Here is a 14,626-nt window from a genome sequence, read left to right on the forward strand (position 1 = left end):
TCTCAAAGGGACAGTTTTGTATGTATCTGCAGACAATTTGGCTGCACACTCACTTTCTGGATTTCAAGAGTCTTTCAATGTTGATAAGTTTTGCAGATTTTGTACGGCAAATCGTGTAGATCTTCAGCAGTATAATGTCAGAAGTGGGGTTTTTACCTTGAGAACACCAAGATTGTTCGATGAAGCCATTAATGTGCTTAAGCAAAGTAGCTGTATCGTCAAGCAGGAGGTTGAGCCTTAGCAGTGTTATGCAGTGCCTTGATAAGGAGGTATGAATAACAATGAACTAATTATTTTACATTTGATTACTTAATTCAATTTTGGTTTCTAAAAAATAGTGATAGGCCGACCTGAAAAGCACTGATTATTTCATTATTATTATTATTTAATTATTTGTTCTTTTTTTAAATTAATAACTGTTTACTTGTGTAACAACAATGGCATCTGCTTTTCGCATTAAGTGTATCATGTGATGGCAAAACACATCGTCTTTGTCCTTGCTGGTTAATAATTGCCCCACGAGGACCAATTTACCAGCGCCCATGTGACTCGTATCCCCCAACTTTACAGCCTCATGGCATTCCGCACACACACACAAACACCCTTTTGTGTATAACTGAGAATAAGAGAAATATCTGTTATTTTCCTTTATAATGTGTGTACCTTCCTATATGCACGTGTGATAGAGATTTGGTTTGCTAGAGTATAGTTTTGAATTCTAAATGTTCATTGAAGGGAATTCCTCAGTCGTGTCTTGTTGTAACCCTACCTCAGACCATAAAACTTTACGACCCAGGAAAGCAGGCATTCCAGCCTTACACACGCACACACTCTGGACTTTGAAACAGATATTCCCCCACATAACAAGCCACTGAATGTTGATATGTATTCCTATGTTTCTCAAAGTGTCGTCACTTGCCATAACGGAAACACTGACAACTTTATTGTGTGTTTAATCAAACTTTATTTGTGTGTAATTATGCATATAAGTGTAACGTTATGTTTCCCCAATCTTTACCTGTCATAATTGATATCTCTGTAATCCTCTCCATCTCACGGAGACGAATCTTGACTGCAAAGTACAATAATATGCATTTGTTCCAGGAAATATCATATTTCTAAGTATGAATCCTTTCCCTCATAAGACATATGGTAAAAGGGGGCGTGTTTTTCTTCACACAAAGAAGACTTCTTCCCGCTACAAATCAGAAGTTTTGATTCGCTCTGTCCCCAAAACAGGGCGTAAACAGATGTCTGTTAAAAGGAAGATTCCCCCACTTCTCACTCTCTTCTTCGGCCCTCTCTCATCCCACTCTCAACTCATCCAACTTCTCTGGACCCTCTTCCTCGGCGCAGCGCTTCTCCAAAGGAACATCTGGAGGAGGCCCTGGCCTTCTCCATCGAGCGAGCACATGTTCGAGTCGTAGCTGCGTCCCTTGCAACTAAGATTTCCAGCCTCTCCCATCCCGGGAGACGAATCTGAACTTTCTCGGTAACGTTAAATTCAAGTGAGCCTTTACATCGTTTTGCGAAACGACCCAGAAGACAAAGCTAGACACAAACCAGCCGGACACGCGCACGCGCGCGTCCCCTTTTCAGCATCACACTGAAAGAGTACCACATCTCGCAAGTATCTTTCTCTCTAACAGCTGATTCCTGGTGTTTAGCTTGTAGGTCTGTGAATTAAGTTACCCTCTATCTCTTAACTCTTTGTTTCTTTCTTTCTTTCATTTTCATTCTGATCACGCTATGTTTATGTTTTTGTTCGGTTAAATGTTTAAATGTTTGTTTGCTTTATCGTTTGCATTTTACGTACGTTTATATTTGTAGCTTATAATCTCTAGCGTGTGCCATTTTATTAATAAAATCTCTGTGTTTGAAAACCCACTTTTTATAAAGTCAATGAAACAAAAGATCTATAAAGCTACAGGCTCTATATTATAAAACTACTTTGAGTAGTTTTAATTTATAAACCCAAAGAGGTTTTGTCTTCGTGGCCAGAAGATAAACTTTCTTGGAGTTTTGTAAACAGGAATACTTCTTCTTAACTGTAATGATCAGACAGTACAGAACGAGGCATTTCCTATAATTGATAAAGTAAATGCATATGCGATTTATGAATTATGACCATGAGTTATAAATATTAATATTGCCAAAATTCCCTATATTCTTGAGCTAATTCGCATTAACCCAGAGGCATTTACGTTACACTTGTTTTTAATAATCTTTGAAATTGATATTTGACCCTAATCAATATTTACTTACATAGGGATTCCAACTTGTATAATGCCAGTCACTCAGTCTTGTTTATAATTGTTCGTAGGACACAAATCAGAACAGAAGAACAGCTGCCTTACTTGGTCTTCCACACTTCTTTTCAGAGGATACTTCAGATATAATCAAGATGTGTGATGTAAGAAAATATATTTACACATTGTTAACGTACTAATGATACTGAATTCATTGCAGAGCAGAGTAGGGATGGAGAAAAAAAAATTCACTTAACTGTCATGATTTATTTTATTTTTTATTCCAGAGTCAATAATAATAATAATTAAATAATTAATTTGCTTCATTTTAGTCTTTGTTTATAATAAATAATTGACCGTACAGTGGCTTTTAGCCTAATTTGTGCTTCTCCAGTGGCTTGTTTTGACTGTCATCCCAGCCTTGTAGAGCATATATTGAAATGAAGTAAAATCATGATATGGCTTAGTGCAATTATCATTCTTTTATTGGACCATTTCTATCATTTTATAGACCAAATCTTTTGCATGCCTTTTGAATTAGGATTGATACTGTCCATTTGTTTTAGGTTCATGGTGAAACCCTGGATGTCATTATGAAGGGAATGCGTGTTGGACTACTGATTGGACACGAAGGTGTCCTGAATGATGCATTTCCTCTTGATGTCTCCAACGTGGCTGTGGTGGTAGAGGAGACAATTGTTCTCCATAATCTCAGAGACAGGCTTTGCTCTGTTAATGGGCACAATCTACTGCCTTAACCTTGAATATCCCCGCAGTATGAGGTACTCCTTCGAATTCCTGCAGAAAGTGATCATGAAAATTAAAACTGACCACTGTTCTGCCAAGATACATGGACTTCGAAACAAACTGCTGAGATATCATTTATAGACTGGTCTCAAACCATATATCAGAGGGAACATGTTACATTTGCAGTCTTTGTCTTCAGTTACTTGACACTGTTCAAATTTGATATTACAGACCATTTCAAGTAAAACCCAAGTACTGCTGAAAAATATCAGGAGCATAAATGTGTTTGTAATACAAGGTTGTTAATTTTGAGAATTTCTGTAGCTTTTGCTGAGGGGACACTTATTGTTACTTTGCATTCTGTTCTTTAAAAAATGTTCAACACAGTTGCTCTGCAAGGGTAGAAACGATATGGAATTGTTCTTAAAGCGTTTTGGCATTTCTAAGTTTAGCTGATTCTAAGTGTTTTAAACTAAAACAACTGCTGGTGTTGTCATTTACAACTGCAAAGACTCTTTGTATAAGAAAGTATGTGAAATATGAAATGGTTGTGAAATTCTAGGTAACATAATGAAACTGTTTAATAATAATCCCTTACTTAGAACCTGTTTTCCTGACATGAATTGTATCATAAAACCAATATAAAATTTATGCAACATTGAACTTTTTGCAATAATTTTTTTTTTGAGCAGATGATTTGTTGATTTGTTGAGTTTTCAATAATGTAACCTAGTAAGTTGTCTTAACTTGGAGAATCAAGTTGAAACAACATTTGACAAAGTTGTTTAAACACAGAGAATCAAGTTCAAACAACAAATGTTCATTAGCTAGATAACTTGTAAAACAACATTTTGAGTTGAAAAAAAGAATATATTTAAGTTGAGTTAACTCATGTTTTTAAGACAGGAGGTGAACTTTCGTTTCTAAGTTTAACAGACTTGAAATGTTTTACAGTGTACAGGTTTGGAACAACATGAGGATGAGAATGAACAATGAGATTTTTCATTTTTGGGTGAAATATTCCTTTAAGAAGGCACCTTAAAGTTCATGTTGTTTTTTAAATTGATCATTTAAAAAAAATTAATTTGGTCTATTAAATCATTATTCATTTCACAAACAACTTGGTTTTAGTCAAGCTGTTTAGATGTGATGCATTAAGATATTGAAAACTCTTTTTTTACATTGAAATCACTCTGCACAACGGCAAATGTTTTTTTTTAATGTATATTTAAAGAGGCGATTCCTCTCATAATATGTACTCTAACAAACACATCACTGTCAGAAGATGAAATTGCTCAAGAAAAGTGAATTTGTTCTGTGTCTGTGGCAATTCAGCTGTGAAATACTTGTTTTACAGCTGCCATCTAGTTACAATATAAAATAAGGTTTAAGATAATTTAGGCTCTTACAAAATATGGTTAAATGTTATATTTTGACAATTTAGTCCAAAAAAGTTATGAAAAATAACTTATTTTAAACTTATTTAAGCAGATATTTTCAAGCAGATAATTTTTTTATTATTATTTTATTGGGAGACATCTAAATCTGACAATTATTATACTTGGAATTTTTATCTTCATATCTCTTAAATAAATCTAAAAAATGTTTTTATCTTTAATACTTCAAATTTTATTTAAAAATCAACAACATATCAGTATCACGCAACAGAGAGAGTCTTAACAGATATTTGTAGTTCCAATCTTTATCCCAAATCAAACATATCTGGGGAGACTGTTTGTATAATCTCAAACAAGATTTCAGATTTTATCTTTCTTGTATCAATCCTAATTTATGAAGGTTAGACAGTGTAATATAGATTAGTTTCCGCCAGTAGAGGCGCTCGTGCAACCGAAGCACTGAAACACACCCGAGTGTGTGAGAAGAAGAAGAGAAGTGAGCGAGGGAAGGGATTCAAGGGAACATAAACATGAGAAGTGGAACACAGCCGTTCATTCTGCTCTAAATCTGATGTGTTTCAGACGGTGAGTATATTCATTTGATAATTTATTAGGAGACATCTAAATCCAAAAGATTAAACGAATCAGTTTTAGTGAATCACTTAGAAATGAATCGAAATGAACCGACTGGTGTTGTAGATTACTACTGAAACGTAAACTCGTTACTGACCGGTGAATAATAAATTGTGTTTTCATTTTACGTAAAGAAACCTGGTAAACAGTTTGTAATGCATGTAAACCACATCTAATGCAATATAAAAATCAGCTAGAAGGAGGTGTTTGTGTTTTAACAATGTTTAGCTCACGAGTTATTGATCGGGGAAGTTGGAAACTGTGAATATGTTGCCTTTCCCGAACTTCTAAACTGTTGTTTGAACAAAACACTTAAAGCTGGATAATTGAGAGTGATTGTAAGTGTGATGATCATCTGTAAATGAGCAACAGCGACCACAGTTCACTCCTTCAGTCAGTGAAGCTCCCACAGCCGTTCATGAGAGTTTAAATGCTGGGAATATCCCCATCTTCCCACAGGAGAAGAAGCAGCATCAGGAGGAATTACTCCAGGAGAACTATTGTAGAAATGGAGTTTGAGGAAGAACCCTGCAGAGTAAAAGATGAAGAAACAGAGAAACACATTGGTTGGTGCTTTCCTTCATTCTCTTTAATGACTGAAGAGGAACATTAAGATGAAAACTGACATAGAACAATCTAAAACTAGATACTTGGGCTGCCCCCAACTAAATATTTATCTAGTCGACTAGTAGTTGTTCATTTAAGCCATTAGTCGACTAATCGCATTTTTATTTTCATTTAATAACTTAAAAATACCAGGGGCGAAATATTGGGGGAGAGTGGGGCAAGATGAGCCATTTTTTACTTCTGTGGTTCTCAAGATAATAAATTCGGCAGAAGTACAATGAAAGTATCTCAAGTAATTTCATGATGTTTACTATAATTTTAAATGATCAGAATACATCTCTGACAAAGGGTTCTTAAAATATAGCTTCTTATAAAAAAAAGTTCCTGTGGCTCAATTTACCCCAAGTTAGGGGTGAGTTGGTCCGAGTCAGTGGGTAAGTTGCACCATATGGGTGTAAACTGACCATCTAACTGAATCTGAATTTTAAAGATAATTTTACTCTTATAAAAATTAATTTAATAATCAAAATTTCCTTTTACAAATAGTTGTATTTATTTTCTTAAAGCTAACTTAAACAACATAGAACCAACCAAATTAAGTTGAAATTTCAATATCTTTAATTGTTTGCATTTCTTAAACAATATGTTGAACACAAAAGTTGTAACCTTCCCCAAAACAGACTAAACGGAGAGTTTGTTGAGTAAAATGAAATAAAACGGAATTAGAATGAATGAATAAATGAATGAATGTCACTGAATGTCACTGAAACGAATAAACATTGGAGACAAAATGTGCTTGGCATGGTAGTTTTTCTGCAATGTTGAACATGTTAGGCCATTAGGGACTACAGGTGGAAAGATATATATGATTGAGCATCTTCTAGTTTTTATCAGAGAAGGATTTGGTGTAGCCTACTTGTGTATTGTTCCTATCAAGTAAACTTAAACAAATAAAATATAAATAAACCAGTTGCGTAATATCACATTGAAATTAGAGAGATTTGCTGGCTCACTTTGCCCCATAGCTGCAATTTTTTCAAAACTAGCTAGCTTACCAATTCAGGCTAATATTTAGCAAAATAATTTGCATGGTTTTATACATTGCTAAATCACCAATATGGATCATCTGTATTTTTAGATCTGGACAAATTTGCTTTGATCTAACAGCCATTACATCTGTTATGTTAAACGGACAGTATGGAATTTTTCGCCACTAGGGGTCGCTAAACTATTTACAATAACAAAGGCGTAGTTTGATGACGCAACATTTGCTAAGAATTATGGATCTTGTCGTCAACGTCAAGCCAACCGATCTAATAATGTTTATGGATGACTGAATACATCGATGCTTTTATCATGACTGTGATATGAAGCAGTTCGGGATTGCTAAGAGACAGCTATCAGCTCCACACGCGACGCGAGTCCCGCAGATATAAAAGGAATATGGACATTTCATTCTACCGAACTACCCGCAGAATTACTACTCACAGGTCAGTTTATTAGACAAATTAAACTTGTGAGGTAACGCAGCGCTGTTTCACTTGGTCTAACATTACACTAGCACACTAAACTGCATTTGAATGTGTTGAAATGTATGTGTTAGTTTGTCTGTATGAGACTAGCAGTAAGCTAGCTAGATCAACATTAGAATAACATACAGATCATATTCTAACATTTCATCATGTTGAACTATATAACATTGATTTGTTTTATGTAAATGTGCTCACCTGTTTAATAAAGTACATGTAGGAGCGGTCGAAGTCTCGGACGTGGAGCTCTCATTTATATACTGTCTATGGGAGCTCTCGACATCTCGAAAACACCGCGCTGATATTGATTCTCGTTTTAGTTCTCCTTTTGTATCCAAAGTCTGCTTGCCATGGTCCATAATGTTTGAACGAAACAACAACAGCGTGCAAATAGACATTGCGAACTACAAAGTTGTCCGCGTCGTTCGCTTTGGTTACTATCAGAGGGCTCTGGTTCATAGCTCTGGTTGCTATGACAATACGAGCGGAAACCAGGGACAACGCGGATATGACGCCATTGACGGCGACAAAACGGAAATAAAGAAACGGGACGTTTCTCGAATTAAATTACAAATTTCTCCTGGTTTAAAAGTTGTTGTAAACAGTCGGGATAATGTAAGTACACAACAAAAAATTTATATAACATAGATATAGTGATTTTTGCTATTTTTAAAGCAATAAAGATACATATTGTGCCTTTAAAATTTAACTTTGCCTTTTACTCCTTCCATGTATGGAGGACCAAACCTGCAGAAATTAAAAATTAATTAATAAATAAATAAATAAATGTGAGAATAGGAAAATAAATAAAGGAATACATGATTTGATTAAATAAATGATTAATTTTTTATTTCTACAGGTTTGGTCCTTCATGGATTTCTCCTTGGTTTCTCCTTTTCATAGTCTGGCAGAAATAATGGGTGGTTCCAAAATATATGGTCACATGACAATAAAAGTGTACGGTTGCCAAGATAAAGGAACTGGCTCATCTTACCCCACTCCCCCCTATGCCTCGCGCTCAAACGCACGTATAAAGCTTGCCGCAAAGCACTGGCATTTTATATAAATATAATATATATAAAAATGTATATATTTTTTTTCATATCAGTCGGAATTGATTTTTATCATGATATTCATTTACCATTAATGGGGAATGACGTGCAGAGATGGAATGCGGCTGTTTGCGATCTTGCTGTGCTTATTCCATTCATTCGTGTATCATATCATAAAGGTTCAAATAATCTAAGTATACAGTACATATCAAATAGAGCATGTGTATGATGCAGGGCTGCCAACTCTAAACTTTCAGCGTGAGACTCACGCAATTGACACTTTTCACACGCTCTCAAGCCACACATCCATTTTCTCACGCAGAGAAAAATCGCGGAGCAAAGAGGACACGGACACCGACAGACTAGACAGAGCAGGTGACTTATGATATTAAACTAATTCTCAGCTCTCAGATTCTGTCAATTCTATTGTGAAATTCAATCAATAAATACCGTTTTGGCACTTGCTTGTAAATGTGACGTGACAGATCGCTATAGCGCCTCAGTTCTAGCGGCAGGTGAACCGATCATGTCTTACTACTAATTAGTCAATAAACACGACTGATCAATAGGTATGTTGAAAGATAAAGTACAACTTACTGAAATGTAAATCCCTCATACTTAATATTGATCAATCAGTGTTTTTCAATCGCGGAAAGAGGTCAATAAAACAGCTGGAGAACAATGCGTCACACAACGTTACATTTAACTCAGGAAAGCCATTTAATAACCATATATATATATATATATATATACTATAGCACATTAGTTGTCTAGAAAAAGTTGCTATAGAGAGGAGTATTTTGCTAAATATGTGCACTATATTACATATTTTTTATATATCCTTAAAATATTAACATTATTATAATATCGATTAGCAATCACCATCACACACCTGCAGGTGATAAGAGCGTGAGAAAAAAGACCAAATAGGTAGGTCAGTTTCAAGGTAGGTGACCATTTCAAATGGGATTGAGTTTGAATAGTTGCATATGCCTGATGAAGGTCGTGAGACCGAAACGTTGCTAATAAAATTGATACTCATTTGCAAGTATTGATAGTGTGCGGGAGTTCTTTGTTGTGTAACATTATAATAATAAAAAAACGTATTATAATTAATTTGAGTTGTTATTTTTATCCTTTAATAATATTACCAGCTGACAGGGTTCTCTGTATGTGTACAGCAGTAAGTGATGTTTTTTTCTTGTATCTGTACCTAATATTTATCCAAATGAATCGATATTGAATCATGATCGGATTCAAATCACAAGAATTGAAATGAAATCGTGAAATATGTGTCAAGCAATAATAAAAACAATAGCCTACCAGTCATTGTTCCATTTAAACATTGTAACATGTTGTCACTAAACTTCTGTTCCTTCTGTTTGTGTTTTTTTATTTTTATTTATTTTATTATCCCCCCAAATCCAACCACCCACCAACCAACCAACCATAATTCTCACTCCAAGCTAAACTCAAAAGTTGCCAGTCCTGCTCTACAATGCGACTACATTTTCAGTCTGGGCAACTAATAATGTCTATCATTAGCCATTGGCTAGTAAATACTTAGGTTTTAAGTTTAGCATAGATATATTTTCATTCGCTGAACACTGAGAGCTCTCCGTCAAGCGATCTGTACTATTTCAATTCAGCTCAATGGATGCGCAGCGTACATATATTTGGCGTACCGTAAACTCCTGTTCCTTCCTGCGCTGTGTTCCCTCTCATTTGACCTCGTTCGACGTCACGACGAAAAGGCGTCTTGCCTGAGAGCCCAATCACCTTCGAGTGTAAACTAAACGAGCCAATTGACATTGGCGTGCAAGATATGCATCTCGCGCAATGCACATTCAGCTTTTCGCTTCGGAGCCAAGCGGATCTTCTGTTGAAACTTGCACATTAAGTCTGAAATTTTTGTACGTTAAAAAATAAATACGACCTCACGTTGTGTCAATCACGTTTACACACTGCCTCCGAAACTTTCGTCCGTCAAAAAAAAAAAAACGGATCGGATTCGAATCAGTTGCAAGCATTTTGAGAGTTTTTGGACAATTCAGAGCCACGGAAAGACGAATACGAAAAAATGCATTTGAAAATTTCGGACTCAGTGTCTGTTGCCGAAAACACAGAAAACATTATCAATAAATTATTAAAATATTTAGACTGTCTCATGAATTCTGTTTTTTTCATGACACATTCATAACCATTACGTTTGCCGGTGCGCTGTTGGAAGCTTTGTTTGAATTTGTGCGCTGATTAGGCTATACGTATTTTATATAGGCAATTAAAGGCACATTATGATGTATGGCTTATTAATATAAACATGCGATTAGTCGACTAATGGCTTAAATTAACTTCTTTAGTCAAGGGCAGCCCTACTCAAGTAGTAAACAAGATTTGTGCTAAATTAAGAATGAACTTTATTTCTTTGTTTCTCATTTGTCCTTTTTTAATTGAATTTAATGTTGATTTTAGACCTTATGGGAGTGAATGAAGACAAACAGCATCATTCAACAAATGAAGATGGAAAACTGACATATAAAAATGAAGATAAACAACATCGAAATGCAGTCATTTCAAAGACTGAGGAGAATTTCACACAGAATCAAGCTGAAAAATCTGGTGTCAAAGGATTTTTCACCTGCTCAGAGTGTGGATTGTTTTACGTGCATGAATCAGACCTTAAGAAACACATGAGAATTCACACTGGAAAAAATCTGGTCACATGCATTCACTGTGGAAAGAGTTTCACATATAAATCTGAGCTTAAGAGACACATGAGAATTCACACGGGAGAGAATCCAGTCTCCTGTTCTGAGTGTGGAAAGAGTTTCATACATAAAGGACACCTAAATGTGCACATGAGAGTTCACACTGGAGAGAGGCCTTATACATGCTCTCAGTGTGGAAAGAGTTTCAGTCGCAAAGAGGACTTAAATGTGCACTTGAGAGTTCACACTGGAGAAAAACCGTTCACATGCACACAGTGTGGAAAGAGTTACACATCCAAAAATGTTCTCACCACTCATCTGCGCCGTCACTCTGATGTGAGATCATTCAGCTGTGATCAGTGTGACAAAACATTTGTTTTGGCATCAGGCTTAAAAACGCACCTTAAAACTCATACTGGTGTAAAGCCTCACTTTTGTTCTTTATGTGGAAAAAGTTTTACACGACTGCACAATTTAAAAGAGCATGAGCGTATTCATACTGGTGCAAGACCTCATGTTTGCTCTGACTGTGGGAAGACCTACACTTCATTCGGTTCCTTAAAAGTACACCTGAGAGTTCATACTGGAGAGAAACCGTACAAGTGCTCAAACTGTGGAAAGAGTTTCGCTCGGTCAGAATCCTTGAAAATTCATGAGAGAGTTCATACTGGAGAGAAGCCGCACCAGTGCTCTTCATGTGGAAGGAGTTTCACTCGGTCAGAATCCTTGAAAATTCATGAGAGAGTTGTTCATACTGGAGAGAAACCATACCAGTGCTCTTTATGTGGGAGGAGGTTTACCCGATTATTTAGTCTACAGACTCATAAGAAAAAACGTTGCCCAAAGGTGTCTAATGAGCAAATGTTCATGTTCAGATCTATCACTCGCAAATAATACATTTACAAGTAAATAATTTAACATTCCGATTAATCATTAATGTTGGATAATTTGCTCAAATTAGTAGTGAAGTTTTATTGTTTGACAAGGGGAACCGATGGGGAAGGTTAAAATAATACTTTAGAAGTAGATGCCATATATTTGTGTTGCCATAAAACGATGTGTGAAGGGATGTTTTGTTTCTTTGTGGAGTTCAATTATTTTCATTAATTGTGCATATGAGGCATTTGTGTAAAAGTGGCAACAATAGTCTATTAAATCATAATCCATATTTTAAACAGCTTGTTTTAGCTGTTCAGATGGGATGCATTAAGATATTGAAGTATGATATATAAAGTATATATATATATATATATATATATATATATATATACACACAGTATTAAGAAATGCAACTTGAATCTCTGTTACGCAAGGAGAAAGCTATACAACTGTTCAGAGATGCTGCCGAGTTCTTTGGGCCCGAGCTCATCTGAGCTGGTCTAAAAGACAGTGGAAATGTGTGCTGTGGTCAGATGAGTCCATGTTTCAGCTTGTTTTGAGGAAAAAAAAAAACGGACATTGAGTTCTTAGTGCCAAAGATGAAAGGGACCATCCAGACTTTCATCAGCGACAGGTGTAAAAGCAAACACCCGTCATAATATGGGGATGCATCAGTGCAAACGGCATTGGTGACTTGCATTTGTGTGAAGATACCATTGAGATACAGGTTTATATTTGGATTGACATAAACTGGCATCAAGATGACATCTTTCCTGGGAAGCAAGACAATGCCAGGCCTCATTCTGCACATGCTACAACAGAGTGGTTTCGTAGACACGCTACACCGTAGAGTGGATGTGCCTGACTACCTGCCTGCCAGATCTGTCTCCTATTGAAAATGTATGGCCCATCATGAAAAGGAGAATCATGCAACGACGACCACGGACTGTTGAGCAGATGTCTTATATCAAGCGAGATCGGGTAAAAATTTCACTTGCAAAACAGCAACAATTAGTATCCTCTATTCCCAAGTGATTAAAAAGTGTAATTAAAAGGAAAGGTGATGTGACATGCTTCTGTCCCATTTTTTTGGAGTGTGTTGCAGATTATTGCATTATATAAAATGTCTCAACATATCTGGAAATTGGGTTTTTATAATGAGTGAGTACATTATGAATCTACACTCACCTAAAGGATTATTAGGAACACCTGTTCAATTTCTCGTTAATGCAATTATCTAATCAACCAATCACATGGCAGTTGCTTCAATGCATTTAGGGGTGTGGTCCTGGTCAAGACAATCTCCTGAACTCCAAACTGAATGTCAGAATGGGAAAGAAAGGTGATTTAAGCAATTTTGAGCGTGGCATGGTTGTTGGTGCCAGACGGGCCGGTCTGAGTATTTCACAATCTGCTCAGTAACTGGGATTTTCACGCACAACCATTTCTAGGGTTTACAAAGAATGGTGTGAAAAGGGAAAAACATCCAGTATGCGTCAGTCCTGTGGGCGAAAATGCCTTGTTGATGCTAGAGGTCAGAGGAGAATGGGCCGACTGATTCAAGCTGATAGAAGAGCAATTTTGACTGAAATAACCACTCGTTACAACCGAGGTATGCAGCAAAGCATTTGTGAAGCCACAACACGCACAACCTTGAGGCGGATGGGCTACAACAGCAGAAGACCCCACCGGGTACCACTCATCTCCACTACAAATAGGAAAAAGAGGCTACAATTTGCACGAGCTCACCAAAATTGGACAGTTGAAGACTGGAAAAATGTTGCCTGGTCTGATGAGTCTCGATTTCTGTTGAGACATTCAGATGGTAGAGTCAGAATTTGGCGTAAACAGAATGAGAACATGGATCCATCATGCCTTGTTACCACTGTGCAGGCTGGTGGTGGTGGTGTAATGGTGTGGGGGATGTTTTCTTGGCACACTTTAGGCCCCTTAGTGCCAATTGGGCATCGTTTAAATGCCACGGCCTACCTGAACATTGTTTCTGACCATGTCCATCCCTTTATGACCACCATGTACCCATCCTCTGATGGCTACTTCCAGCAGGATAATGCACCATGTCACAAAGCTCGAATCATTTCAAATTGGTTTCTTGAACATGACAATGAGTTCACTGTACTAAAATGGCCCCCACAGTCACCAGATTTCAACCCAATAGAGCATCTTTGGGATGTGGTGGAACGGGAGCTTCGTGCCCTGGATGTGCATCCCACAAATCTCCATCAACTGCAAGATGCTATCCTATCAATATGGGCCAACATTTCTAAAGAATGCTTTCAGCACCTTGTTGAATCAATGCCATGTAGAATTAAGGCAGTTCTGAAGGCGAAAGGGGGCCAAACACAGTATTAGTATGGTGTTCCTAATAATCCTTTAGGTGAGTGTGTATATATATATATATATATGGGTCAAAGACGAAAAGGCGGTTTAAAGCATCAAAAAAATTAAAGTGTAAAAGAGCTTTATTTTTAGTCTTTTTCACATACATTAGAATATGTCCTGTTTAACTTTATATTTTTTCTGAGCAAAAAATAATTACTACCATACATTTTTACTGTGATTTTACAGAAGACACCCACTAAAATGTCACTCAGTGTAACAATATTTTTATACAAAAAAATATTATCAGACATTTTTAGAAAAACTATAATTTGATGACATATTACAGGACTCTATTTAAAGATCACAGTGCAGACCCTAAATACTAATTATTTGTCATTTTAAAGCATTATACTTCGCCAATATCCTTTAAACCATTAGGTTTTACCCATTTGTCAGCAAGAAGTTTTTGTAAGGAAGTGAAAATCAATTAAAATTAAATTAAATTTTGTAGGATCACATATTATT

At 36.3% G+C, this 14,626-nt stretch overlaps 1 protein-coding gene across 1 annotated transcript; it reads left to right on the forward strand.

Annotated features, from left to right (window-relative positions):
* Positions 1–4,868: 4,868 nt before the first annotated feature.
* On the forward strand, positions 4,869–12,830 carry LOC309501974 (uncharacterized protein). Its single transcript, XM_082174274.1, has 3 exons — positions 4,869–4,978; positions 5,486–5,592; positions 10,647–12,830. Exons 1-3 carry the CDS (start codon positions 4,965–4,967, stop codon positions 11,774–11,776), a joined length of 1,251 nt encoding a protein of 416 aa, XP_082030400.1. The 5' UTR covers positions 4,869–4,964; the 3' UTR covers positions 11,777–12,830.
* The last annotated feature ends 1,796 nt before the right edge of the window (positions 12,831–14,626 follow it).

The sequence above is a fragment of the Leuciscus leuciscus genome, assembly GCF_965113295.1.
Source record: "Leuciscus leuciscus genome assembly, chromosome: 6".
Classification (NCBI taxonomy): domain Eukaryota; kingdom Metazoa; phylum Chordata; class Actinopteri; order Cypriniformes; family Leuciscidae; genus Leuciscus; species Leuciscus leuciscus.